At 49.5% G+C, this 27,787-nt stretch overlaps 1 protein-coding gene across 11 annotated transcripts in view; it reads right to left on the reverse strand.

Moving 5' to 3' along the window:
* Window positions 1-27,787, reverse strand: part of RGS8 (regulator of G protein signaling 8) — a 149,775-nt gene that overhangs the window by 19,283 nt on the left and 102,705 nt on the right. For 8 of the 11 annotated variants that reach the window (XR_006386639.1, XR_006386641.1, XR_006386637.1 and 5 more), the window contains 4 exons: window positions 27,292-27,393; window positions 26,425-26,489; window positions 9,905-10,071; window positions 8,576-8,706 (listed from right to left, as the gene is read on the reverse strand). Coding sequence is in view for 3 of the 11 variants with exons in the window: in XM_044267257.1 (XP_044123192.1) it covers window positions 8,576-8,706; window positions 9,905-10,071; window positions 26,425-26,489; window positions 27,292-27,393 (465 nt within the window). In the remaining 8 variants the exon portion in view is untranslated. Of the gene's footprint in view, window positions 1-5,174; window positions 8,707-9,904; window positions 10,072-26,424; window positions 26,490-27,291; window positions 27,394-27,787 lie in introns of those variants that run through there. The other 3 variants (XM_044267258.1, XM_044267260.1, XR_006386635.1) reach the window with 2 other exon arrangements.

A 27,787-nucleotide genomic window follows, 5' to 3' on the forward strand; every position in this document is an offset into this window, starting at 1 on the left:
TCAGCTCCTCCAGGAGGCCAGATTTTTGAACGAGCAAAAAGATAAAGAACTGACCCTCGTTTTCACGTCTCCCCGCACCTCTCCCTCGGCCTGCGCTGACGTTGACATGCATCCTTCCCACCCCGGGGGGAACTCAGCTCCGGCATCTGTTCCTCTCCCCTGCACCTATGCACCCCACCCTGGCCCTGCATTCCCCTCTACAAAGCAGGACCTGTCCTGGATTCGCAGAGCTGGGGTTCTAACTCCGATTCTGCCACCTGCAGGTCGCATGACCTTGCCTTTGACACTTGAGCTCTCCTGCTGCAGTTTCTGTATCTGTATATGGGGATAACAACCCCCAAACAGTATCTACCTGTTATGGGCTGAACTGTGTCTCCCCTGATTCGTATGTTGATGCTCTAACCCCCCCCCCCAATATTTCAGAATATGACTCAATTTGGAGATAGGCCTTTAGAGAGATGATTAAATTAAAATGAGGCTGTTGGGGTCAGCCCAAATCCAACCTGACTGGTGTTTTTACAAGAGGAAGAGACCAAGGGGTAAGGTCTCCAGGGAAAGGCCATGTGAGGCACAGCAAGAAGGTGGCCTTCTACAAGCAAAGGAGAGAGGCCTCAGAAGAACTTAATCTTGCCTGCACCTTGATCTTGGACTGCAGAATGGGGAGGGAACACCTTTCTGTTGTTTAAGCTGCTCAGTCTGTGGTATTGTGTGATAGGAAGCCTAGCAAATCCATACCCTACCTGAAAGCACTATTGAGGGCCTCCGACTAGATGGAGCATCTAAATTGCTCTGCAAAGTTCCTGGCTCCTAAGTGTCTTCTACTAGTATGGCCACGTCTGTGAGTACGGCCTCGCTTTCTGTAGCCCCCATTTGGTAAGCCTTATGCCTATGCTGTGAAGGGGTAAGTTCCTGGGAGAGCTAAGGAAGTTCTCTGAGGGTCCCGGGGGTACATATCTGGTCTCTGCCTCCAGCCTACCCAAGGGCCTAATCTATAAGGGCAGCTCAAAAACATTTGTAGATATAATATTCTAGAAATATTGTAGATATGTAGATATGTAAATATGTAGATATAATATTCTAGAAATAGCTAGGGACTGGAGTAAGGAACAAGACAGACCATCTTCAGGACGTTGATGATTTAGCAGGGAAGGAGGAGACACTGGTCGTGTACCATCACTTGCTTTGAGTAGTATCCTTTTGCTTCTACCAAAAAGCAGGTGAGCTCTGAATGAAGGTGCTGGCTTGAGTCTCTGTGAGCCCGGGGAGAGAGAAGACAGCAGCTAGCACCTGCCCAGTGCCTACTACGTACATTGTCTGCACAACAGCCCCAACTGGTTGACTCTGTTCTTAGTTTAGTTTTTCAGATGAGGAAATGGAGGCACAGGGAAATAACTTTCCTAGGCTCCGACCACGTGTAAGAGTTCACAGCTGGGATTCCAACTCAAGCAGTCTAGCGTCAGAGCCCAAATGAGCAGGAAGAGTGTGCTCATGGAACGCCGGTCAAAGACAGTTCTCGCAGGCTTGTGGTTTTCTGTTTCCATGGCCAGATACGCAGCCACTGTGATGTGGGCTGGGGACGTGGGCCCCCGCTCTGTGCTCTAGAATCAGTCATGGACAGGGGAGGCAGCACCCATGACGGGTCCCCACACTTTTCTTCTAGCCTTCGGAATGGCTTTGTCCCGTAACAACTGGACAGGAGACAAGGACAGAATTCAACAAAGAAATGCAGCCACAGGAGGGAGTTACATCAATGAGTACTCTTGTTTTCCTCTGGCCACTTTGTTGATGTGGACAATAGGACCAGAAGGGATTGGGCTTGTTTTCCCCACATTTACTGTGCTTAATGAGATGCTCAACATAGTGTTAAGTGTTTTCCTCTGAAAGAGGATCTGTCAAGGCCTGGAGACAGATCCCAGATCCAAAGGGTTCCAGACCAAGCAAACACTGCAGAGAGGGAGTAAAAAACCCAGCGAGGGGCCTATAAAACCTGTCCCACAGAGAAAAAGGTCAGGGGCTAGAGAGAATTTGTGAAGGTTTTTGGAAAGAGCTTTTAGCACAGGGTGAGTGTAGCTTCCCCTCCCATGGGGCTAAGGGCCTGCCTCTCACTTAACCCCCAGGGAGAGTGGTACAGTGGGTCCCTCAGAGAGGGAGGCTTGGAAACCTGATCCCAGCTTGAAAAATCAAAAACATGAGCTATATGGGCTGGCCGGGGGGGCCCTGGCTGCAGAGGAAAGGCAGAGCAGCTGTGGCCTTGTAATTCTGGGGACAAGGAAGCCCCAGATGCTTCCAATGGACCAGCTGCGGCGCTCTGAGAGGAGACTGGCATGGGGTCATCTGAGGAGCTCTCCAAAACCGACAGCAGCAGAGAGAAGGTAGGGCACTTCCCGGGATGGGCGGGACAAGCCACTAGCCAGAGTAGGAAAGAGTTCAGCCTGTTTGGGGGAGCTGGGGACATGAGGGGGAGGACTCCTCAGAGACAGGGTCTCCAGTGAACCCAGGAAGGACCCAACAGACTTCTCTTAGGCCCAGAGAGCCTGAGGCCTATCCCAGAAAGCACACGCATCAAGGAGGGCCCCCTTGCTCCCTTCCCTCTCCTTCTTCCCTGCTCTTCTCAGTCCTGGAGGAGACAGAAGCCCAAGTGGCAATAGGGGTGGGGGGCACCAAAGGGGAACGCTGGAAAGAGAGGAGCCAGTCCCACGCCCACCCCACTGGCAGCCTCCTGTCTGCACCAGCCCAGGCTGCTACCATTCATGCATAGCCAAGTCCACCAAATTGGAACCCAGAAGCCAACATTTGAGTTGCAAGAGGCTTTATCATTTAACCCAAAGCATTCACCTTTGAAGAAACATCACAGGGGTGCCTGGGTGGCTCAGTGGGTTAAGCCTCTGCCTTCGGCTCGGGTCATGGTGTCAGGGTCTTGGGATCGAGCCCAGCATTGGGCTCTCTGCTCGGCGGGGAGCCTGCTTCCCCCCCTCTCTCTGCCTACTTGTGATCTCCCTCTCTCTCTCTCTCTCTCTGTCAAATAAATAAATACTTTGAAAAAAACAAAAACAAAAAAGAATCATCAGCTTTCCTTTCTAGATAGACCCTCTCTGGTGCATTTTACTTCTTTGGATCACTAAGATTTGATGCATGTCCACGTGATGCCCACACCTGACAGATGAGTCTCACAAGCAGACACTACACCTCATTCTCCTCCAGTCCTCTCCACGGGACCCGATCACCAGAGATACGCCAAGGCTTGATGACTAAAGCACGCTCCTCGGGGACACGCTGATTGTAGAAAGCCAAGTGCCGTTAGAAGCAAGAGCAGCCCACTCCGTTTTCAGACGGCTCCAGATGAACAAACACAAACCATCCCTCCGCCTTTTCTCTCTCTGCATGTCAAGCAGTAGGTGGTGCTAATAAAAACACCACCTCGTGTTTGCTCGGCACTTTACCGTTCCAGGGCCAGCCTCGTGGGCCCCAAGTCACCCTCCACCCCCCACACGACCCCAAACCATTGCCACCCCAGTTCCACCCACATGGCTGCTTTCCCCGCCGCCGGGCAGCCCCCTGCCGGCCGCCACCCCCACCCCACCCCCCCGACCCCGGCGGGGAGTCCACGTGTCAGGTGGATTGTCTCGTCACAAAGAACCAGCGGGCCAGAAGTGTGCGCAGAGAGCGGAGGGCCGCGTGTTCAGGCTCTCTGTTTATTATATTCTCACAGCCTTGTGTATAGTCGAGGCGAATGACAGGATTCCACTTTGCACAGGAATGAAACAACTCAATGAGGCTCCATCAGCCGACGGTTCCTACGGCAGATGAGCTGTCGCGCATCTCCCGCGGACGCCGTGTGACCCGGCCACGTGGCCGCCTCTCCCTGCACGCGGCAGAGGGACGGCAGCAGAAGGGTCCGCAGGGAGGAACCACCACCAAGGGCACGGTGCGCCGAGCCGGCCTGGCCCTCACGCCTGGGAAGGCTGGCGGCCCCGTCCTGCCGTCTCCCATCCGGGCCCACAGCATCCTGTGGGGTCCTGAGAGGCCAGGGGGACCGGGAGACACGGCTGCTCTCGGCGGCTTCCTCCACAGCCTCATGCCGAGTGGCACAGGTTCTCAGAGGCAGGGGTGGCTCTCCGCGTCCCTTGCTTCTGACCCGGAGAGACACCTACTTAGAGAGGGTGACCCTCGGCCGACTGCAGGACAGCGTCAGACGGAACGTGGAATTCCTCTGCTTGGCTTGGGCTTAGGCACACACAGGCTCAGGAGAGCTCTGGGCACTCATGTCGATGGGGGCCGTCTTGCCCCTGAACGTGCCGCTTTTCACTGTCCCTTCTGCTTCGTGGAGAAGCGGACGCCACATCAGCCGCTTGCCTTTCCCGCCCTGTTCCTTCCTCTTCAGTCTTCCCCACTCCTACCCTCTTGACACAATGGGTTCGTGACTTTCCCTCACAGTCCAGGGCCCCGGGGGATGCGGTCACCCTGGCCCTGCCAAGGAAAAGGACCCAGGCCCTCGCCCTACCCAGAGGCTGGGCCGGCTGCCTGGGCAGAACACCATTTCACAGCTTTGGTTTGCTCCGAGCAGCAAGTTCTGGGGCGAGCACCAAAGAAGAAAATCCACTGGGAATCTTCCAGCTGCCCATCCAGCCCGAGACCGAAGAGCGAATCGTGAGGGCTTCGTGAGGGCTTAGCGCAGGAACTGCAACCCCACTGTGGCCTTGGAAAAGAAAGCCCCAAAGGGCATGACAGTCCCAGGATAGGACACACCCTTCGCCCACTGCCTGAGTTCCACCTACCCTGTCCCGTGGCCTTGGACACAGAGGCACGACCTAAGGCTAATGACCAGAGGGCATGAACACTCACGAAGGATGGAGAGGCCCAGGAGGCGAGCTTGGAGGAAGCACTGCGAATGAGAGACTCGGCTGGCTGCGTGGGGAAACCTCTCCAGAGCTCCCTCCAGACACCCTCCAGAGCTCCCGGTCATCGGCCGACCCGATCGCTGCCTCATGCCCTGTGCAACTGGGGCAAAACCATTTATATCTCAAAGGATCACATCGGACTGAGACAGCACAGGGTGCAGCCCCCCAGAGTCTGACTCAAGGCTGGCAGGTTCCCCATTATTGTGCCTGTTTGCCCCTGCGTGCGCTCTACCCTCTAGGCCTAGCCCTCCCCCCCCCCCCCCCCCCCCCCGTTAATCTCGGCCGTGTTCCTTCTCCCTCCCCAGGCCGGTGCTTCCTGACCTCATCCACGCAGAATCACCCGGGTCGCTGTGAACAAACAACTGCTGCCGTGGGTCCCATCCCCAGGCTGTTCTGGGGCGGGACCTGGACATTTAGGTCTGAAAACTCGCCAGGGAATTCCTAGGAGCCGCCAGGGCTGCGAGCCACTGTCTTAGACCATCTTCTTTCCAAGCCTACTGCATGGGAACTTACTAAAACTGCAGTTTTCTGGGTGCCCCCCCCCGAGACTTTCGGATCAGCATCTGTGGTGTGCGCCCTGGGAATTAGCACTTATAACAGGCTTTCCCAGTAAGCCCTGGGCACGCTCCGAGGATGCTGGGCGTCCTCACCCCACAGGCGCCCTGCGACTGTGAAGGGTTGTCATAGATTCGGTTCCGTTTGGTTTGCCCAAGGAAACAGGTCATCTCCCACTGGCTTAAAAACAGGCTGACACTCAAGTGGGGCCGAAAAGCCACTTGTGGGGTGGAGTGCAGTCCTAAAATCCACCGCTCTGCCTGGCCTCCTGCCCTGGCTTGCCCTGGGTCTTCAAAGTGCCCAGGCCCAGAGCATGCCTTGAGCCCAGAAGGCAGTCCACAGCACGAGCCCGGCATGAGGACCAAAGGAAGACCTTACACGGAAGGGGCTCCTGCATATGCCCACGTAATGGGGCAGACGAGGGCCCATGGAAGAGGAACTAGGAGAGAGGGCAGGACGGGGAGACATGGAAGGTCGGGGATGAGGTATGCTTTGATATTGCTCTAGATGTTGTAAACATTTTTCTTTGTTTCATCACAGACCAAAATCTGGGTTGGCATGACCTAAGTGCCTGAACTTAGGCATCGGAGCAGAGAGCTCCGTGCCTTTTGTGGAAAGCAGGACAGAAAGCGTGTGAGGACAGCTCCACCGCATGGGAAGACCACCTCTGTGGGGTACTGGACTCACGCTCACAGTGGTCACATAAGCACGCACGCACGCAGACACTCCACGGGAGTACCATAAATAGAGCTATCACGTTCCTCTACACACAGACACACGCCCACATACCCTCCCATAGCGACAAAATTCAGGACACCCTAGCTTGGTCCTTCACGCCTCCCCATCGTGGGGGGGAGTCACCAGGCGCCATGACATCGCCATCTGCAGCCTTCATTCCATTGGCAAGAACTCCAGGCCTCCGGGGAGGCCACGGCCCAACACTCTTGTGCAGACTTCTGGGGACAGTGGAAGTGGTAAAAAGGCCCCTCTTAAATATTCCATTTTTGGGGATCTCTGTGCTGTTCTGACTTACACGCACCTCATATTCAACAGTAGAGTTGGCAGCAGTTGCACATTTCATGTGTAAACAATGTTTAAAATACCCTGTTCAAGAATTTGATCATTAAATTAATTCTGGCAGCTTTAGCTAAGAATGGTTTTTTACCAGTGGGGGTAGGGGGACACTACCTGATCTAACTAGGAACATCCGTTCGAGGCTTCAGAGTTCTTGAACGTGAGATTTCACAGGATGCTTCAGTGTAAGGGCCAGGTGGCATGTGTTCTCACTCTCCTTGGTGGTTCAGACAGACTCGCCAACCCTCGCTTACAGACATAATGTGTCATGGCAGGGCAATGGACCCTAAAACCAGGGCGACTCAAGAGCCTCCTTGGCCTTGTCTAGCTGCAGCCAAAGAAGGAAGAGTTTCACAGAGTGTCTGGAAAGGAATGAAACACTGGAATCTGGTGCATCTAAAGAGGCCCATCGCCCCACACGGGAAGAATGCTTCAGCCCAGTTCTCAGTCACCGGAACTCCAGAGTTTGTGCCTAATCGTAGTTCTTTCATTTAGTCAAGCTGAAAGTTTTGGAGATCTGCAATGAATCCAAATCCATTGACTGTGAATTATCCCAGTAGTACTTCTACCATATTCTCCATGATTTGGTCCAGCTGGAGACTGACCTCTTCTAGACTCCTCTTCTACTTTCTGGTCTCTCTGCTGAGGAGTCACATCTTGGGCGTTACAGACTTGTGCCAAAGTCCACTTTTTCTCAGTCAGCTAGAGCTTTACGCTTGTCCTCCAAGGAAGAGTTTCCTGACACTGTTCCAAAAGCAGCCTCAGGGTACCGTGAAAGCATTTTAGGAAGATTCTCCACAGCCAGATGTTCACAGTGATCTTAGCCTCACCTCCTGTTCCGTGTTCAATCCCCAAAAGTCAGAGATCAAGAAGGAAGTTGCTGATTAGCCAAGGTGGCCCTCATGAGAGAGACCTTTCTAAGAAAGCATGCTCCCAGGAAGCAAGCTGGAGAGTTACAGCCTAAATTCCTATTCTCCCCCATCATAATTACATGACCTGCATGGAAGGGGGGACAGGGAGAGACAAGGAAAGTATTAGGCACCATGAGAGCTGTCCATGCTATGGGAATTCACCTCCCTTTGTGGAGCTGTCTGTCAGTCTAAGAGATCATGATGTGTGATGCCTCAGGGAGGTGAGGGCAGAGAATATAGTAAGCAACGGAAAGGATATATGGTGCCCCATTGCACAAAAGTCTACTGGTGCTATGTTCCCTGGTCATTTGACTTCTGGAATATTTCTTGGTAGAACTGAAGAAGATTTGCAAGCTGTATCCTTCTTAAAAGCAGATCCACACCAGAACTCATGAAAGGCATCTCCCAAGACCCTCCCTGGAATTGTGAGGGTAAAAAAGTCTTGTGAATTTCCTAGGCTAAGATGGGCAGTGATCACAGCTTCTCATACTGGTCCAATGGAAATGGAAGAAATAGCCATGGAGTTTGCCTCTTCTCCCAAGGCCACCTGTTAATGACAGTGCTAGAAACCTGGGATTCCCCAGAGACCTCTCTCCATTGTGAGGTCCCAGCACCCAGGACTGGCCATTACATTGTGACAGCAAATCACAAACATGAGCCAGAGTCTTTAAGCTCTTCCTCACAGGAGTATGGTACAAGTTAGAGTCAGGAATCCTAACTGAGGAGGGTGTGGAAGTGGTGAAAATTGCATTTGCATTATTTACACATAGCCCAGCATAGCAAATCTGCCTTCTCAGCAGCAATGACCCAAGGCATTATGGAGGGCAATTTGCTGACCCAATAAAAGGGTAATAGCAGCAAGGTGCTACCACTAACCGAAACACAAACATGGGTAAATGGAATAGAGTCCAAGCTCTGGTGATTGGATCTTACTTTGGAATGGCCTTTCATCCATTTCTCATCCCCAGGCTCCCAACCTAAGTGCCATTGCTTTTTGAACACCTATGACATATCATGTTAGAATATGGTCTTGGCAGCAAAGGGAGGGGAAAAGCCAGTGATCTCCAAGAGTCCCCATCTGAGGTCTAACTGAGCCTCCTCTGGCTTTGGGACAGCAAATCTAAGTACATTTTGGACCTCAGGAACCTGGGATAAGAGTCTTTCTCCATGAGGCTGTGTACTTTTCCCTGGGCTTGATCAAAGCAAGTCAGGGATGGCTCTTGCATGTTCTTCCTCGTGGCTTCTCGGGTCTGGAAGTCTATGTTCACCTGGAGACACAAACAGAAAGCATGGTCACAGCCCCTCAAGGGCCAAGGTGTCTGACAACTGCTCCTAGCTGTGCAATAATTATTAATGACAGTGTCTTACACATGTAAGCTTATTCATACTTTTCAAACTGTTTTCTTAAAGGTCATTCTCTTCGATCCCAGCAAGAATCCTGAGAAGTCTGAAGACCCAATATTCCTCATCCCAATTTACAGATAAGGACACTGAAGAAAGGAGATACTGAAAAGCTGGTTAAAGTACTATAGAGAGTTGGTAACAGAGCCAAGGCAAAACCCCAAATCACTTAATTCCTAAGCCAGGAGGCTTCACCATGCCAGGCAAAGGGTAACACTGAAAGTAAGTATTAATGTGGATTCTCTAAAGTAAGCTTGCCCTCTTGTTCTTTCTTAACTACTAAGGAAACAGATGCCCCAAGAGGAGAGACTATGGTTATAATGGACGTCTCTGTTCCAAGCAGTATTATAAGGAGCCTACAATGTCCTGGCCACTGGCCAAAGTCCTCCTCCATCTGAAGTCAAAGGATAATTGAAGAGTTTCAGGGATATAATGCACCGAAACTCATAGATAGCAAATATTTTTCTTCTATAAAACCTTCCCAAGTAAAAGTCTGTTTTATAACTCAGCACAGCCATACATAGAAATTCATTTTATTATTTTAATAAGTTATCATAAGATAATAGAAATGACTGTAATTACTCATTAAGGAGCAGTGACAGATGTTGACCAGGTGCTTTATCCCTAATACTCAGAGTAGTCTTGAATGATACGGGGTATTATACACTTCTACACTGGGGAAAACGTGATTCAGAGAGACTAGCTAACTTGGCCAAGACCACACAGCTGGGAACAAGTGGATGCTCCTCCCACTAAGGCTTGCTGCCTTCCACTAGGAAACTAACATGGATTCAACGGCATCTATCCTTGCAGAATCACTATAGAAACACAGGTCCTACAGGCGCGTGCTTGACAGCTAAAACACTCCCTTAAAGAACTAATTTTTAGAAGTCCCAGGCTCTGCACCTTTAAAGTGTTCCTTCCCCCCTACCCCATTAAGAGCCATCAGAGAGGTAAGGCTCAGTTTATAAGACAGTACTCATCAAGACTGGCTCAAACCCCCACAAGGAACGCAATGGATGGCCAGGAGCCATGGACAGAAGACTCTTGCCACCACCAACACACCTCCCTCGGAGCCTGCACATCCACAAACTCCTCAAAGATCCTATGGGCCTTGGAAACCAGCTTTGCAGTTGACCTGGTCTTCTTGAACTCCTCACAGGCCAGCCAGAATTCCAGGTTCTCCTCGCTGAACTCTGTCTTCAAGAAGGCGCGGAATGCAGCCACCCCATCTGTGGATGTGGAGGGAGGGGGAAAGGAAGACAGATAGGAAGGGGCTTAAGCTCATGAACTGCAGAAGCAAGAGAGAAAGGCAGCCATAATGTGAGACCAGCCCTGACTGTCCAAGCCCCACTGCCCCACATCTGCTTGAAGACTCTACCTCTTAAACACACAGGTACCCTTGGAGACAAGCTCTACTTGGGGCTCAAGGATTGCAGCGATAGGAGGGAGAAATGTTGAGGAAGCCATAGTAATAATGACTATAGGGGCCCTGGTCACTCTTCATCAATCTTTGGTGGTCACTGCCTGTCCTTTAATGCAGAGTCCTCTGTCCCCTGAGTCCACTGGTGAACCTGTGTTTCTAATTAGGCCAAAGTAATATTTGTAATGCATTCTCTACCCTAATCCACGTTAACCACCCTGAAAAAAAACAACCTGTTATAAGACAAACTACAGGAGCGGGTGAATGCCTCAGGGTAAATCCTTCAATACTACCAGAAGAAGGCCTGAAAGTACACACTGAAATTCAGTCACTAAAGCCATTCTGTTACCTTCACAGGATTCCTAGCCTCTTCTAAAAAACTTCTGAGGTGCTGTGTTTTAATGGTTTAGCCTCTGGATACTTTGTTTTAAAAGATCTTGCTTATCAAATTACATGTTTTAATTTAAGATTAATTATAATTTTCCTCCCAAATGATTTAACAATGAACACATCTTTTTCATTTTTTTTTTAAAATCCATGTCATGCATATTGCCAAGGAGAGTTTCCAATCAGAATAAGGTGAGTAGGGTTACCACGTAGATTCGGAAAACAACATCCATTGATAGCCTATACATTCAGCTAATGTTTTTATATGAAAATATAGGTTATAAATTGTCTTAACCCTCAACACATTCTCCTCTACTCAAATAAGAGCTATTTCCTTCTACAGATTGTCCTCAGGGGATGGGCAGACACAGCCTAGAAGGAAGTTACTGCATTGGTTAAAAATGACTCTGTCAAGAATGTTGTTTTTGTTTTGTTTTGTTTTTCGTTTCTAAAACTTGTTAAGAGGACAAAATGTCAACATTCTAAATGCTGACGGAGGGGATCACCTGGGCATCCGAGGCCCACAGGTGTGACCTAGGACAAGGAGCTGCCCAGGATTGACCCAGGGATTCGTGGTGCCTCCTGCTATCAACATATTTAAATGTCTGTCTTTACCTTTGTGAACCAGTTTCATTTCTAATTAGAAAGTCATGGGGAGGGGGGCACCTGGGTGGCTCAGTCATTAAGTGTCTGCCTTCAGCTCAGGTCATGATCCCAAAGTCCTGGGATCAAGCCCCCCATCAAGCCCCACATCACATCGCATCGGGCTCCCTGCAGGGCAGGAAGCCTGCTTTCCGCCCCCCCCTCCCCTTCTTGTGTTCCCTCTCTCGCTGTGTCTCTGTCAAATAGATAAGTAAAATCGTAAAAAAAAAAAAAAAAAGAAAAAGTCATTGGGTATCTTTGTCTTTCAAAATAGATGTGGTAGTGCCCTACACTGGAACAATCGTCATAAAAAACCAAGACTCTTAGTTGCAAGAGCCAGGAACTTGAGAGAAAAGGGTTTTGATGGAATTGCCACAGTTAAGGTTTAAATTGAAAAGAAATCTAAGTTTGGAGGCCTGAGTGTAAAGTGCTTAACAGACGTAGGGTAGCCATGAATTTTACCCTCCAAGCCAGTACATTTTTGAGAGTGAAGGGGGGCATGCCTATTAATTACACAGACACAATGAGCATAACCATGCTCACCACAGACAAAAACCAGGACATATGATCACCTTAAGACAAGACATATAGGGGCACCTGGGTGGCTCAGTGGGTTAAGCCTCTGCCTTCGGCTCAGGTCATGATCCCAGGTTCCTGGGATCGAACCCCGCATCGGGTTCTCTGCTCGGCAGGGAGCCTGCTTCCTCCTCTCTCTCTCTGCCTGCCTCTCTGCCTGCTTGTGATCTCTCCATCAAATAAATGAATAAAATCTTAAAAAAAAAAAAAAAAAGACAAGACATATAGTTCTCTAAGATAAGGAGTATGGAGAAAGCAGAATATGATGTAAGGTTTTTTCCCATCAGGCAGGATGGAAATAAAATTGCTCCTGTGCCAGGGAAGGAAGAGGAGAGTAGCACAGTTTAGACCAATAGGAGAGGTTGGCTCAGGACCCCATGTATCCTCATTCCAACCTTGGGTTTAAAACCCTGAAAGGAGGGAGTAGAAACCCAAGATAAAACGGGAATCGAAGAGAGCGTGAAACACTAACATGGCGACGATTAGGCAGAGAGATGACCGGAGAATCATTCACTCGGTTTTAACGATTTTTTTTTTTAACTGCTAATATACAAATACATCAGAAAACAGGTCATAGAATCTGCCCATAAAAATGCCCCGCGGATGCTCTATTTTGCCACACCTCTCTCCTCCAAGTTCTTACAGATGGACTCCAGAAGTTTCCACAGGCTCTGAGGAACTCAGATCTGAGAGCTCGCCTGCCCGCCAGGAGACTGCCATTGCCTGCAGAAGGGGCCCCTGTAGCCGAGGCCACAGGGCAGAGGCTGGACGGAACACCCCCGAAGCTGTGCAAGCTCCAAGGAGACTCAGTGCCCGCGAGAGCCAACGTGGAGCTGGTCCAGCAAGGTAGTCTCTGAGCAGTGACCGGTTCACACATGACAAGAGCCATGGACGCGATCGGTGAATGCAGGGAGGACATGAGGACCACAGGCCAAAAGCCGTCTTCTGTGGAAAGGGCGGGGGGAGAACCCGAAAACACAGTGCATTTATCGAAAAGAGTAAATTCAGAGTGGCTTGGAAGAGTAACTTGGCAGGACGTCCTCTGTCTGGAAGAGAGCAAATACTCCGAATGGCAAAGCTGAAGTTTGTTGCTTGTGTCAGATTCTTGTGTTGGTTTTCCATCGAGCAGAAACAGGCGCTTTGTGAGCAACCTGACTCCAGTCACAGATCAAGAAAACTACCTTTCTGCCTCCCTTGATGGTGCTGGTCACGATAACACTGCTAGGGCACCTCTCCAACCCCACGGAAGGCAAGAGACAGACATTATCTCCCATCATCGAAGTCTCCGCTTTGTTGGGCCTTTGTGAGGAGTGAAAAAGAGAGCACGCGCGCACGCCCTCTCAGGAATGTCGCTGTACTTCTCCCAGTCTGGCAGGGGACGAAGCTGATGCTTGGAGAACAGGCTTGACAGAGTTCGCCCAGGTAAGACTGTGTAGCATTAAAAATACAACGTATACAAACCCCCAACCCAACAGAGCCATGATGCCGCCTCCGTTCATTCATTCGCTCATTCACACACCCATTAGGGGACCCAGGCGTTCTGCGAGGGGTGCTAGAAACAGCCACAACGAAGCCCTCAGAACTTGCAGCGAAAGGGCCATGTGAGCCAAGAAAACATAATTTGGTAGTTACGGTGTGCGTGGTAAGTGGGACGGCAGGGGAAGCACGGGCTGCTGTGAAAGCACCCAGCGGGGATGCCTGAGCCCGATCTAAGGACGGGAGGGAAGACTTGCAGGAGGGAGAGAAGCTTCTCGGCTGGGACGTGAAGTGGAGCAGCAGGAAGCTTTGTGCAAGAAGGGACGGGAGCGGCGGGGCGGTCGGGGGTGGGGGGGCGTGGAGAAGAGAATCACGGGAAGGGAGAGCCACACCGGGAAGGCCCATCATTAAGAATGTCTGAGTCGTTAGAAAGAGTTCAGGAAGACAAGTGTAAACAATGACCAACAATGACCGAGCCTACTTACAAGACACATTAAGAGGTCCTTGAAAGAGCCAGAGAGACAGAAGGATAACAGAGGACTGCAAAAGGCCAGGGAAGCGAGGGTTTCAGGAAGGAGGAAACAGCCATGTGTCCAGTGCTACCCAGAGGTCAAGCGAGCTATGGTCTGAGACACGGTTGTTGGACTTGGTGATAAGGCTCCGCAACCATGGGCAGGTGCAGCTCCAGTGCTGGGATGGGGGCCCTGGGCACGGGGGTGAACGTGGGCGTGAGTAAGAGGAAAGGAAGCAGAAACAGTCCATTTAGATGTTTCTGGCAACACGGGGAGGAGAGAGATCAGACAGCATAACCGGAAGGAAACAGGAGGTCAGGAAAGAAGGTTTGGGGGTTTTCTGGTTTTGTTGTTGTTGTTGTGCGTGTTTGTGTTGTGTTGTTTTGTTTTGTTGTAAGATGGTCTAGAGTGTGTTTGAAAGCTGATCTAATCAGCAAAGACTGGTCGCCTAGAAGGAGTTGCAGTTAAAGGAAAGAAAGAGTTTAATTGATCAAATGCTGCCCCTCAGAAAGTACAGAAATGGGCCTGAGAAGAGAATTATGACGGAGAGGAAGAGAAGGGGCTGCATGTGGATACAGGGAAGTTTCTAGTTTGGGTGCAGGAAAATGAAGGAGTTCCTGCCTGGTTTTAGCTGAGAAGGTGGTGGGACCTAGGGAAGGCAGGGTTTTATTTTTATGTATTTATTTAGGATTTGGGGCAGGAAATTTTATTTATTTACTATATGCCATACTTTTTGCTGGGGATTTTGCAAACACCAGCTCAATTTATTTTCACAACAATGCAGATCCATAGATAGTAGCACTCTGGTTTTCCAAACGAAGACATTAAGTCTTACTTACAGAAGTCGAAGACGTGTCCCAGTTCCACAGCTGAGCAAGAGGAGCCAAGCTTCACTACCAGGTCCATATGACGCCAAAGCAAGATCTTTTCAGACGCATTTGCAGGCAGAAGGAAAAGAGCAAGGGAAGAGAAAGATGAAGGAATCAAAAGAATATATCTGGGGAGGGCAAATCCTAGACAAGGAGGGGGACCAAGAAGAAGTAGGAGAACTTGTCTTCTTTAAAGTCAAAAGTAGAAAAAAAGAAAGTGGGGTGGATGAAGATAGAAAGAACTGCTCAGGGAAGGGGCATCTCCGAGATGTATAAAGCTGAACAAACTCAATCTTCATTAATTTGGGGTGAAGTCCCTGTGAAGACGGTCGACCTCCATGCGCTAGGCATGAGTAAATCAGATGACGTCACCACCTCACAGAACTCAAAAGCTAGTCTACTGTCACAGACATTGAGCAACAATTTAAAAATAATTAGTTGAATATTCTAAGTCCAGTGTGTGCTAGAGAGGTCTGGGAAGGGTACAGAACAGCTACTCTGAAAGAACGAGCAGGAATCGGGTGAGAAACAGGCAAAGACTTATGAAGTCTTAGGTTCTAGCTCCTGGACAAGGCTACGATGCACCAGGAAGGGAGCAAGACATTTTACTCCAGGGATGCACCCAACGTTCAAAGAAAGGACCATCAGCTTCAGCTGGCAAATGAAGCTTGAACCCAGAGACAGCAGGGATGTAGGATCTAAAAGTTGGAACATGGGAAAAGGGGAGAAGGATAACAGGAGGCTGAAAAAAAAAAAAATGTTGACATTAGAGAAGGAATTTTGGAAACGACCACTGCGGGCCTTGACTGCACACTTTGGGCCACACATCACACTAAATGCTCTGTGAGCCACAGGCATCTGCTCCAGATAGCAAAGTTATACAATAGGCCCTGAATTATTGCCGTTTTATAGAAGATAAAGGAAGCTTGGAGAGAGATCAGTCACTCAAGGTCACATGGTTAGTAAGTGGCATGGATACCAAGCTACAAAGCCAGCGTTCTTACAGGAGTCGGCGGCCCAGTCCCTGGCTGGGCCTGACGGCAGGGCCTAAAGGATGCCTACACCAGCAACGGCTGGAGGGGGAGGGCAGGGGGTGCCGTCTCAGCCCAAGACTAGGGGGCCATGAGTAACTCCACGGATGGAGATGTTTCCAGGAATGATGACAACAGATGAGGTGGGGAGAAATCGAAAGTCACCGTGGAAGGCAGAGGAGTATCTTGGGGGAGCAGAACAACCCAGAGACAAAGATGGACATGGGCAACAGAGTTCAACTGAATGACCATGGAGGCAGTGGAGACTGATACAGGTGGGGGTGGGGCTTTGAAGTAAAATGTGTGGCAAACTCATACCCAGCCCAGGATCACCTGTTGGCTTCACAGAGGCAACCTGCGGACCCCTGCTGGGGCACCTGGGACAGAAGTGCCACTGTCCCAGTTGGGAGCATCCGTTCTGATCAGAGTCAGACCCGTAATTAGCTCAATGACCTTGGACAACACATTCAACTTCCCTGGGTCTCATCCTCCTCAACTGCAAAGTGAGGGGGATGGATCTGATTAAGTCTCCCTGGGGACCTTAGTGCTCTGCTCTGCACTCTCTTTGCCTACGTCAGACACAGCTCTCAGCCGACTGCTTCCCACCCTCCCCAGCAGCCACTTCGTCACCGCCACACACAGAGGACTTACCCCGGGGCCAAGTCCTCTATTGTCCAATCTACGTGTATCAACTCCTTCCACCCTCACACCCACCTAATGTCAAGGCAGAGGTCCTGGCGTCAGACAGCCTGGGTCTAAATATGCATGACCTCAGAAAAGGGTCCTAATGTCTTGAAGCCTGCCTCATCTCATCTGGAAAATGGGAATTATACTGGGACTTACTCCCCCCAGATTGTTATGAGGACGAAATGAAGCGGTCCACGTTTAAGTGCCCCGTGGCTCACTATCAGAAGTCAACACATGTTCGCTCTTACAGAAATTTGTTTCGCTACAAGGGAAAGTGACTTGGAGAGCTCAAGTTCAGTGTGTGGGGTCACTCAGCCAGTAAGAGGTGGACAGTGGATTTGCACACACATCCGGATGACTTCAGAGCCCACTGCCTGTGTCTCCCCTCGTGATCACCGGAGAGCCCCACCTTAGCTCTCCCTCCAAAGGAAGGATGGACAAAAACCCCAAACCAAGCAATCACATTGAAAACCCATCACAGTAGGGCAAAGGTGACCTCTGGCTTACAGAGCTGGAGATTCTCCTGCAAGAGGACACCTGCCATCACCTCATCTGCGGTGACAACTGAGGTCACTAGGTGCTACCAACCACCTGGATTCTGCCGAAAACTCTCCTGTCTCCCACGGCAGGGGCCACCTCCCTAAGGCACAGAGGCATCACACAAAGCAGACTGGCGCATTCCCCAATGGTGGCCTGGGGACACTCTAATCAAGCAGGGCTGAGTGACCCTGTAAAGACCTCGAGCTCTCTCAGGCGCCTCAACCCAAGATGTGGTCACCTGCATTTCCACGGCTGGCTCCAGAACATGTGTCAGGGATATCAAAAGAAGGGCTTGAGGAGAGATGGGGAAAGGGGTGGGAGAAGGCCTAGGAAGGTCCGGATCTGAAAAGCCGCAGCATCTCAAGAACAGATTGTGGCAAAGAAAAAGCTCACAAAAGCCCCAGACGGACCGAGCCGTCCACAGCCTCTCCTCTGTTCACCCTGCCCTCTAGTCCCCCTCGATCCCCACCCTGCCGCATTCCCAGGCCTGCAGAGGAAGGAACAGGGCGGGGAGGATCCACGGTGGAAAGAAAAACTTCACCTGAGAAAAGGAAGTGAGAAGCGGGTGGAGCGCCCTGCCCCCAGGCTGCAGGAGCCCCTCCCTTCCCAGAGCAGGTGGCAGCGGCTGCCTTGTAGGCAGACCACCTGGCCCAGACCCGGCCCCCCTTTCCTGCTTAGGGGACCCAGCAAAGGAATGGCAGGGGACCAGAACCAGGGCATTTCTTCTCGCCTAGATCCTTTCCTTCTCCTCCTAACCCCTCCCACCTCTTCCCAGGGAACTCTCTGTCTGGTTCTCTCTGACTGTCAGCATCTCGCTCAGCCCTCATCCTTGTCTTCGGTCCTCCGTCCCTTTTGGCCCCTGCTTCCCTCTTCCCCCTTCCTTCTCTCCACCAGGACCCTCTCTTTCCCTTCTGCTCGTCCATAAGCTGAGGCTGGTTAAAAATGAAGGATACTCATTTATTTCTGAAAGGCTCATGAGCATTTGCTGGCCTCTTTCCCTGTGACCTGCTTCGCTCCTCTGCCTGTGTAAGGGCCTATTCAGCCAGAGCAGCCTCAACCCTGTTGAACTGCCATTTTGTTGTAAAACTTAAATTGACTCTGTCCCCCGACCCCCACCCAGGGGAACTTACTTAAAAACAAGTCCTGGAAACCAGGCCCAGGTAACAAAGCTCAAATACAAGGGTGGGTCAGGCCAGGTGGAGACATCCGATCAGTGGGGGTTGCATACTGTCTCCCGGTTACCAAGGAGTATGGGCCCCGCCCTTTGGGAGGCTTTTGGGTGCCAATTCTAACCAAGGTGTGATAGGCTGGGTCAAATGTCTACTATAGGGTAAACTGTAATTTAATTGGTCACCTAGCATCACTGTGGAGTTTCCTGTGTGTGTTACAATCTCATTGGCCAACTGTGCGTGGCCGGGCCCCACCGCATGGCCTTTGCCTTTAAAAGCTAGTCTATGAAACAGAGAAGGGTCTCTCTCTCTCTTGTAAGAGGCGCAGCCCTGATCGTTCAGTTAGATTCTCGATGCTTGGTGCGAAATAAAGCTTTGCTTGACCTTCGCGCTGCACCATCTCGGTCTTTAATCAAGGACCCATTTTGGGGGGCTTAACACCTGGGCCCCTGGGTGCCCCAGAACCTGCTCCTTCCCAGATACCTAGGGGACTGGAGACCCCCCTTAGCACCTCCACAGATTCCAAGAAGCTGGGAAGTCACCTGTCTCTGATCCCTGATGCTATTCTGCCTGGGGTTCTGTCCTGAAGCTCTTTTGTCCTGGCTTGGACCCATAAACTAGCTCGGTGTCACCTTGGGCACCATGCTGAACCTCTCCATGCCTCAGTTCTGTCATCTGTGAAATGCAGATCCCAGCAGCTCCGGGGGGGCTTTGGGGGTGAGCTGTGTTAATACACGCAGGGCCCAACCCTCAGGGAGCACTCCGTGCGTGTTTGGGACTTGGGTGGCTTACGGAGTCATCATTCAGAGTAAACATCCCTAATTCCCCGAAACAACCCTGGTCACTTAAAGGTAGTAGGTGAAGGGTTCCTGGGAGAAATGAGAGACAGGAGGATCTGCCTTTTTTTTTTTTTTTTTTTTTTTTTTAGTTTCATTCTTTCAGTTCACTTTGGTTTTCTTTGTACGGCATGCTAAGAAGTCAAGGCTCTATGAACATTACATATTTTTTGAAATTAGTGTCGATCTAGTCACGGGAACGGAAAGGCTTGTGTCCAGAATTCCTGGAACACTCGGCAGAATCCTGGCATCCCCCTGAGCATGCACAAAATCTCCAAGAACATCCCCGTGTCCGCACATGCCGCCTACCGCCGGCATTCTCCCTCTCGGGTCTGGGATGCAGGGTGCTTACATAAGAGAAGAAACTGGGTCACTATGAATGAGCCGTGCAGCTGGTGCAGCAGGGAGGGTGGCTTAGGTAAACAGTTCAAGGTCCGGGAGCCCTGATTCAGCTGGCATGGGAGTGGGCTTGATTCTCCATCAATTCCCAGGCTTGGAAAAATACCAGATCACAGGAAAGATGAGGGGGGGGTGGCAGGAAACCTCTCTGTTTACTAAAGTGCCACCCAAAAGACCAGAGTCCTCTTGCATCCCTGATCGATAGGAAAAAAATAAACTGGTTCCAAGGTCAGACAGAGGATAGGAAAGGAAAATATATAAAACCCAGGTTACATATACTGATGCTGAAGCCAAAAATCTCTTTCATTCAGAACTGAGTTCACCACTTTGAAATTTGTGATGAGAACAGCATTAGGATCAAAGTCTTTTGTGTGTGTGTGATCTATAAAATAAAGGTTTTTAAACACATCACAGGGGCTTAGCAAGGTTTAGGTAAGGAGGTTATTTAGAGAATAAACTATCTGCAGTTACTCACATTTATTGGAAGCAACTGCCATGCTAATTATACTTCAGTCTTATGATTAACATAATTTTCTTCAATGATCTTCACTCTGCTAGTATACATTCAGCAAGATGGTATGTTATAATAGTAGTAGGACCTGACAGCTGTTAGGCTCTTTGAGCCAGAAAGGACATGAGAGACCCTAGGATCAAGCCCTACACTGGACACAAGGCTCTAAGTTTGGGTGACTTCTTATTCCTAGGACATGGTAGCAGCAGACAGGGGACAGCGTGGGTCTTACAACCCCTATTCTAATGTCTGTTCCTATTTTGTCAAGCAGAAGATGTTATCATACAACAACCACAAAAAGTCAAACTAGAATCTGTATTTGCAGCTATCGTGAGAAATTAGCAAGGAGTTTTCTATTGAAGGGAAGACAAAAGAGAAGGGGTCCCTAGCAGGGTAAAAGCATTCACAAATGACTCCTTCAATACAAGAGAAGTATTATAAAACTCGAGGTACACTAGTCCATCACCTAAAAGATTCTAAAAAGTCCAGGAATATTTGTCGAATTGAGCGACATAGGAACACGGCAGGGAGGTTCAAAGAGGAAACATACCAGATTTGCCTGCAGGGCTTTTGAAACCCGAATCCCCAGAGGGAGTCTCTCACATAGCCTGAGGGGCAACGGGAAAGGGATGAGGGAGAGCGGACAAAAGCTCCTGAGGCAAAGAGGGGTGAGATATTATGGAATTTGAATAAGCCCCCCTGTGATTCTGACACAGTCCCCACTCAACCCTTGTGTTCAACATCCAGCTGCCTGGGGAAAGAAGCTGATGCAGTCTCCAGCAAACAGGAATCCATGTTTTCTCAGTGAATTTAATGTTGGGTTATAACCAAAATCATCAAAACCAGTCTCCTTTATGGAGCCCCCCTCTCCGCCACATTATCATGCTTCGCATTTCACAACCACAATCACATTTAATCCTCGAAGGTCACACGGCTGGTAAGCGACAGAATGGGAGCTGGAGGCCCATCCAGGGGCTTTCCATTCGACTTTGCAGCAGGCTTGGAAGAGTCACTGTCTTATCAATTCCAGGCACTCCTTCTAAAAGGCTAAGTGCACCCACATTCCTGGGGGGCAAGTAAAAATTCTAGCACTGCAGACAGGTTGGCAAGGAGGAAGAGAAGTTTCTTCCGACCTGGGTAGACCTCCCATCTCTCTAACCCTCAGCCTCCATTTATCCAGAAAACACACTTGCTCTATTTGTTTCTTTACTGTGACCCCCGTTCACCATACCTGCTACGTAGCCGGCATTGGCGATACACGGACGACAGGCCATCGAAGGGACATGTTGCCTCGGGACGTTGGAAGGCTGCAATCCAGAGCTCAGTGGGTTTCTTGGAAAGCACAGACCACCTGCCTCACCAAGATGTTCCAGATTCATCGCGTTACTCCCTTAGGTTTTAGAGAAGTGCTTCTCAAGCTTCGGTGGGCCTTAATATTACTGGAGGGCTTGAGAAAAATTTACTGTGCCCCTAGGCCACGGAGATGTTGACCCAGCAGGTCTGAGACAGAACTCCAGAATTTTCATCTCTAACGGGCTCCCAGCAGCTGCTGCCTTCTTTGGATCACACTGGCACTAACACTGTTCTAGGATTTGGGGGGGCTTGGCGAAGGATGTGGGGAGGGCTATGCAGTGAGTGGGAACTAGATGGTTAAACTGTTCATTCTAAAGCTAATGACCATTTGGATGGATAATTAAGGAATTTCATTTGCTCGTAACTTTCATGTTTTTGCTTGCTTGAGGTCTTCTGCTTGTGTGATCTGCTGTGTGACCAGATCAAGTTGTTATATATATATTTTTAAAGATTTTATTTATTTATTTGACAGAGAGAGAGAGAGAGATCACAAGTAGGCAGAGAGGCAGGCAGAGACTGAGAGAGGAGGAAGCAGGCTCCCCGCTAAGCAGCGAGCCCGATGCGGGACTCGATCCCAGGACCCTGAGATCATGATCTGAGCCGAAGGCAGAGGCTTAACCCACTGAGCCACACAGGCGCCCCAAGTTGTTATATTTTTCTATATCTCAATCATTATCCCAAAGGGGCTAATTTTAAAAAACTAAAAGCTTCCTTATTGGACTCCTTTTCGCAGAGATGGATACTAATTCTGTGAATGCAAAAGAGCTTTCAGTTGTACTAGTCCACTCATCTGGAGTCCCTGGGCCTGGTGGGGACAGCTCAGCATAGACCCTCCGTGCTTTGTGCAAACAACGAAACAAAGCCAAGGACCACATGGAGGCCCAGGGGAAAGTGCTCTGTCACCCAGGTGTGGGATCAGGCTGAAAGAAGAGAGAAGAAGGGGAAGGAACCCGGTCTACAGCTTCCTCTTCAAACTGGAATAATCTAACTTTTATGTTTCAAAAAAAAAAAAATCCCACAAAGGAAGGAGGGAGGAAGAACAGAAGGAGGGAGATTCAGAGTTTGAACTGGATCAGAGTTCAGGACTGAATGTCCCGCTAAAAGCAGGACAAATAACAAGCATATGCCTGAGCCTCATGAGGAAATCAAAGCAGAAGACAGACAATTTTGTGCCCACTCACCCGCAACCCGTCAGAAAACACATCTCCCGTAAGCTGGGAGCCTTCCTTCTCCTGGGTATAAGCTACAGACACAGGAAGGCCTCTCGGTGTGCGCACACACACACACACACACGCACACACCCAGGAGCAGCCTAAGTGCACAGCTCAGACACCATGTCTAACTGTCCCCTGGTGAGCAGGAGAAAGATGCCAACTTAACCCACATTAGAAATCCTTTGCTAATAAAGTCATCAGCAATTTCAATTTTATTTTTCATTTCTTAGTTTAAAAAGGAAAAAAAATAAAAAGCCCTCAGCAAGTGGCTATCCCCTGGACCTCCATGCATGCCTCTTCAGCTTTATAAGCAAATGTGACTGGAAACCAAACTGCTCTAAATATTTGCTTTCCAGATTTCTTTTCACTGTCAAGTTTTAAAAACAAGGTTGTTTTCTTCTTTTCCTGAGGCTGGAGCCTGAGAAGTGTTCCCCACACAGCAGGACCCTGTCAAGGAGAGAAAGCTTCCCAACACAGGTGCTTTTGCCCCTCATTTGGTTGCTTGAACCATCTCAGCTTTAAAGGGGTTTTACATAACCCGGCAGGCAGCGCTGACTCAAAGCACCTGCCTGGGTGTCTGCTAATGGCCCCGTCTCAGCATCCTAGAACAAGAGGGTAGGACTGGATCCAGTGTCTGAGACATCCTCTTCCAGATCCTTCATTGCATAGATGAAGAACCAGATTTTCCAGAAGACGGGACGGATTCCGTCAAGGCGACCCAGCTCTCTGGAAGCAGAGGCGGGTTAGCACCGTTCATGCGCAGGTCTGACAACCAGCTAATGTTCGTAACTTAATTGCACAGAAGCATCTTCTCCAATTAAGTAGAAACCAGGCTCTACACCCAAAGCAGCCCTGCTGCCGTCAGGTCGGTGAGGACTTCTAATACCCACAGAACGGGACCGACGAGGAGCATCGGATGTTGGGATTCTATTTGAAATCCTGAAGCTCCCTTGTCTGTAGGCAGCACACTGGGTTATTTTTTATGTTATTTGTATGCATGTCCGCGTCTCCGAAGGCTGCATTCTCCACCAGGGAGGTGCTGTCCTGTTCCTCTCGGTGCCCCCGCCCCCAAACATCTGCTTCACACAGACCTCGAACATAATAAACACTCAGTACACCTTTCTTTAAATAAATGAGGGCCCCAAACAGCCAGGCTGCGCAGGGAGGGTAAAAATGCTCTATAAATTGAGAATGGGAACAAAAATAATGATCTGAATTATCTGAAATGGAAAACTCAGGGAGGACAGTGCCTAGGTATGAAGGATTACCAGGGGTTGGTTTCTAGACTAATGCACGTTTTTTTCTTTTTTTTTTCTGGAAGCTCATTCAGTGATTCTCCTTTCTTTACTTTTGAGGACATTTTGCTATCTTAATTGAAAGCCTTGCACACCTCTGATCAACCGCTGTCCCTCCTAAGGGACCAGCACACATGCAATCCCTTCGGAAAAGCTTAATCAGCCCTAATTGAGTCACAATATTAGCCCAAATTAATTAGACTTTAAGAAAGTTGTCAACACCCTTCAAGGTAACCTGGCTCTGTACTCCTCCCTTAGCCTTCACAGGAAGAGAGCGGTCAAGCTCTAAAACCTGGAAATTCTGCCAGCGACCCATGAATACAGGTCTCTCTCTTCTCAAACGCATGCACTCCATTGGCTTTTTATTTCCGTATGAAACAGAAATCAAAACAGAACATCGGACTCCAAGACAGATCACAGAACTGCACAGTTCAAAAAACCTTTATCTGCAGAGGTCTGGGACAAAGAAGCAATCTGGCGTCAGCTTGTAACCCCTTAGTGGAATTCCCGTCTCAGAAGAGTCCCTGGAAACCGAAGCCATCCCCCACAGAAGCAGAAGCACCCCTCTTCAGGTCACAAGTCACTGAATCACATAACATGGAAGCCCTTAAATCTCCAGGTCTTGCAGAGCAGCACTCCAAATATACCCCAAGATTGCATCTGTTGACTGACCCACTGTAAACTCTGTCTATAATGGCTCAGCATTAATAATTGGCGAAATTTGCAAACCTATTCTTTTTTTTTTTTTTAAGACTTTATTTATTTATTTGTCAGAGAGAGAGAGAGAGCGAGCACAGGCAGACAGAGTGGCAGCAGAAGCAGACGGAGAAGCAGGCTCTCTGCCAAGCAAGGAGCCGGATGTGGGACTTGATCCCAGGATGCTGGGATCACGACCTGAGCCGAAAGCAGCCACTTAACCAACTGAGCCACCCAGGCGTCCCTGCAAACCTATTCTTCAGGCATGTTTATTTTGCATTTTATAAATAAAACCATCACTCAAATACCACCATATTCTTATAAAACACCTTTAAGTAGAGAACCCCAAATCATCTGAAGGTGTCCTCTTATGAAGATTCCCTGACCCCGGTGACAGGCAGCACACAGGTATTTCTATCACCATTTCAGAATGAGGAAACAGCCTCAGGGACTTGAACTAGGGAGTCAGTCACGAGGTTGAAATAAAAACCAAACTCCAAGATGACCTTGAAGCAAATGCAGCCAGAAAAGAAGGCTTAAGTTAATAGCAACACTTGTTTAGCCTACTGGGACTCCAAAAAAGAAGTCAAAAATGGCCCCATAAGGAACAAGCCTTACTGGGAAACCCTGACTATCATTGTACATATGCCATTACCTTGGCAAAGTCACCACATAAGCTTGCTGTTTGTGACATAAGCCACATGTCACACACGCTGTATTTCTGCTGCCTTGTTTTCCTTCCTAAGTGTAATCTGCAGAACACTAAAATGACTATTTGTCTCGCAAAACTACATGCTGCAAATATACGCTTATTCTTAGATCTTGTATTGCGTTTTAAAATGTATTCAAGAGCATTTGGTAACCGGTATTAGGATCAGGGGCCTAGTCAGAGGGAAGTGCTGATCCAGAGGAAAGCAAAATCACTCCTGAGGACGTCTGAAGATTGGGAGATTCCATCAAGGCCACTCAATTATCTAGTAGCCGAGCTGGGTCCAGATCAAGAACATAGGTCTGACTACCAGCCAATGCCCTTAACCTCCTTGTAGAGAATCATGTCCCCAATTAAGTAGAAACGAGACTCCAAGCTAAAAGCAACCCTTCAGCTCCCAGATCAATCAGGATTTCTAGTATTGACAGGGAGAATTTAAAAGGAGGACTGAAGGTCTACGTGAAAACTTTACTCTGCGAAAGACCCTCTGTCTTCCTGGCCCCTGCTCTGCCTCTCCCATGTGTTTCACGGCACGGGGATTTTGAAGCCCGATGAATTCGGACTTGCTTGCAATGAGAAAAAAGCAAGTACTGAAAAGTTTGACCAATGACAAAGTGTCCTTGCCACAGGAAAATACGCATGATTATTTCTGCAGTTGGCGGGGGGCGGGTATTGGGAAAACAGAGGAGGAGAGAGAGCAGAAATGCATTCTAGTCAAACCCACACCCAGCCAGAAACAGAGGAGTGAGCTACAGCCAGGGTAGTAAGCTCCCAAAGTAAGAAGCAACAAACAAACACAAAACTATGCCAACTCAAGTGACTAACAAAGTGCACAGAATATTATTCATTTGATGGATGAGTAAACCAAGACTTTCCAGGGACATGTGGGGGGGGGGGAGTCATTTAATTTTATATACAAGATCTAGGCTGGGCACCAGACCGTCATTTCCACTGAGTCCATCAATCCAACTCCCCAAACTAAATTCTTTCATGCTGAAACCGCTGAAAACAGGAAGGCTTCTTGGGACCATCCTTTCAACCCAGAACACAGGAAAAAAGGCCCTCTTCCCACTACATTTCAATTACATCTTGTTATCTATATACTGCCCTAAGCAGGAGGCTCTGTGAGCGCAGACACTGGAGCTGTCTGGGGGACCCGGACATGAACCTGGATAGAACCTGGATCATGGTGGGTATTTGGTGCCTCTTTGGCTAAACGGATCATTGGCTGCGGCATGACAAAGCCTAAATTCTACTTACACTTATGGGACAGAAGCACATCAAAGGAATCTGCCCACCTCGTGGCTTCTTCTGTGGATAGTCTCCTAGGGAAGAAGAAACATCTCTCTTAAATATTTCTGTAATGCCCCTCCCTCTCCATCAGCAGACCCCTGGGGTTTGCTCCGGAAAACAAATCTCAACAATGGTGGGCGGCGGGGGGGGGGGGGGGGCAGGTGCCAAAGAAAACCACTTGCATTCCTGCAAGTCTGTTGCCGTAACCGCGTACGCAGACCTCAGCACTGGAGTTCACGGTATTTGTGTATTGGCTTTCAGTCTAAAACACCAAGCTGAAAAAGCACAGGCTATAGACGTGTCAGGGTAACAACGGAAAGAAGCTGCCCTTAGGGTCAGAAAAAGTGCGCTGAGCTCCCCGACTCCGTATCTTACGTGACCTTAATCTCTTCACCTTTGCAATGGGGATTGAGGTGCCCTCATCCCCCAACCCTGTGAGGGTTAAATGAGGTGCATCTATGACATCATCGAACCCAGTATAGGCACTGAACCCAGATTCTCTGAACCTAAGCAGAGTTGTAGAATGTATTTGAGTGTTTGTTTCCAAACAGAGAGCTCAGACTGACAACTAAGCAGAACCAAGAAGCGTCGCTCACCACAGCTTTGTAAGAGATAATACGGGTTTCTTGAAAGGCAAAAAGAGGGTTCCTGTTCTGAAAAGGAAAATTCTCATCCATGCACTTGGGGATATAAAAGGAGCCGCCGAGGGGCGGGGGGTTACTGTCACTCGGCTCATCTGGCTAACGTGTCACTAGAGAAGAACAGGTCCTACAGCCCAGCGGTGGGCGCCCCATGGGGAGCGCCCTGGCAGTGCCGTGTGGCCAAACTACTCACTTGAGAGCACGGTTGGGTTTGTCGGGAAGAATAGCTGTGAAATCGCTACAGGAGTCTGACTTGTGAGACAGGCATCCCAGGCGGGTCCTCATCCCTTTGTTCCTGCAACAAGCACAGGGGCAGAAGGACGCGGAACTGTCACGATCGTGGCTGTCAGCTCTATAAAGGGCCCCAGGAGCTGCGGCTGCACGGCCTGCGCCGCCTCCCCTGACCCGCCCCATCCTTCCCCAGGGGGGTCCCTAAGGGTTTCGTGAACAAGAGGAGAAATACCTAGAAGATCAAGGGATGTATCCTCACTCCCTAACTCGACTGCTGGAATAGTAATAGGTACCCTGCCCCTAGAGGCCTCCTGCTCTTTCAAAGCTCACATTCAAGTTGATAGTAAGTCAATGAAGGTCGTTAGCTTGGAAGAATTTCTAAATTAGGATTCTCTGTAGGGAAAGGAAATACAGTGAAGACAAAATAACAATCCACATTTCGCTCTCCCATCAGGAGG

Source organism: Neovison vison, chromosome 10 (genome assembly GCF_020171115.1).
Source record: "Neovison vison isolate M4711 chromosome 10, ASM_NN_V1, whole genome shotgun sequence".
NCBI lineage: Eukaryota > Metazoa > Chordata > Mammalia > Carnivora > Mustelidae > Neogale > Neogale vison.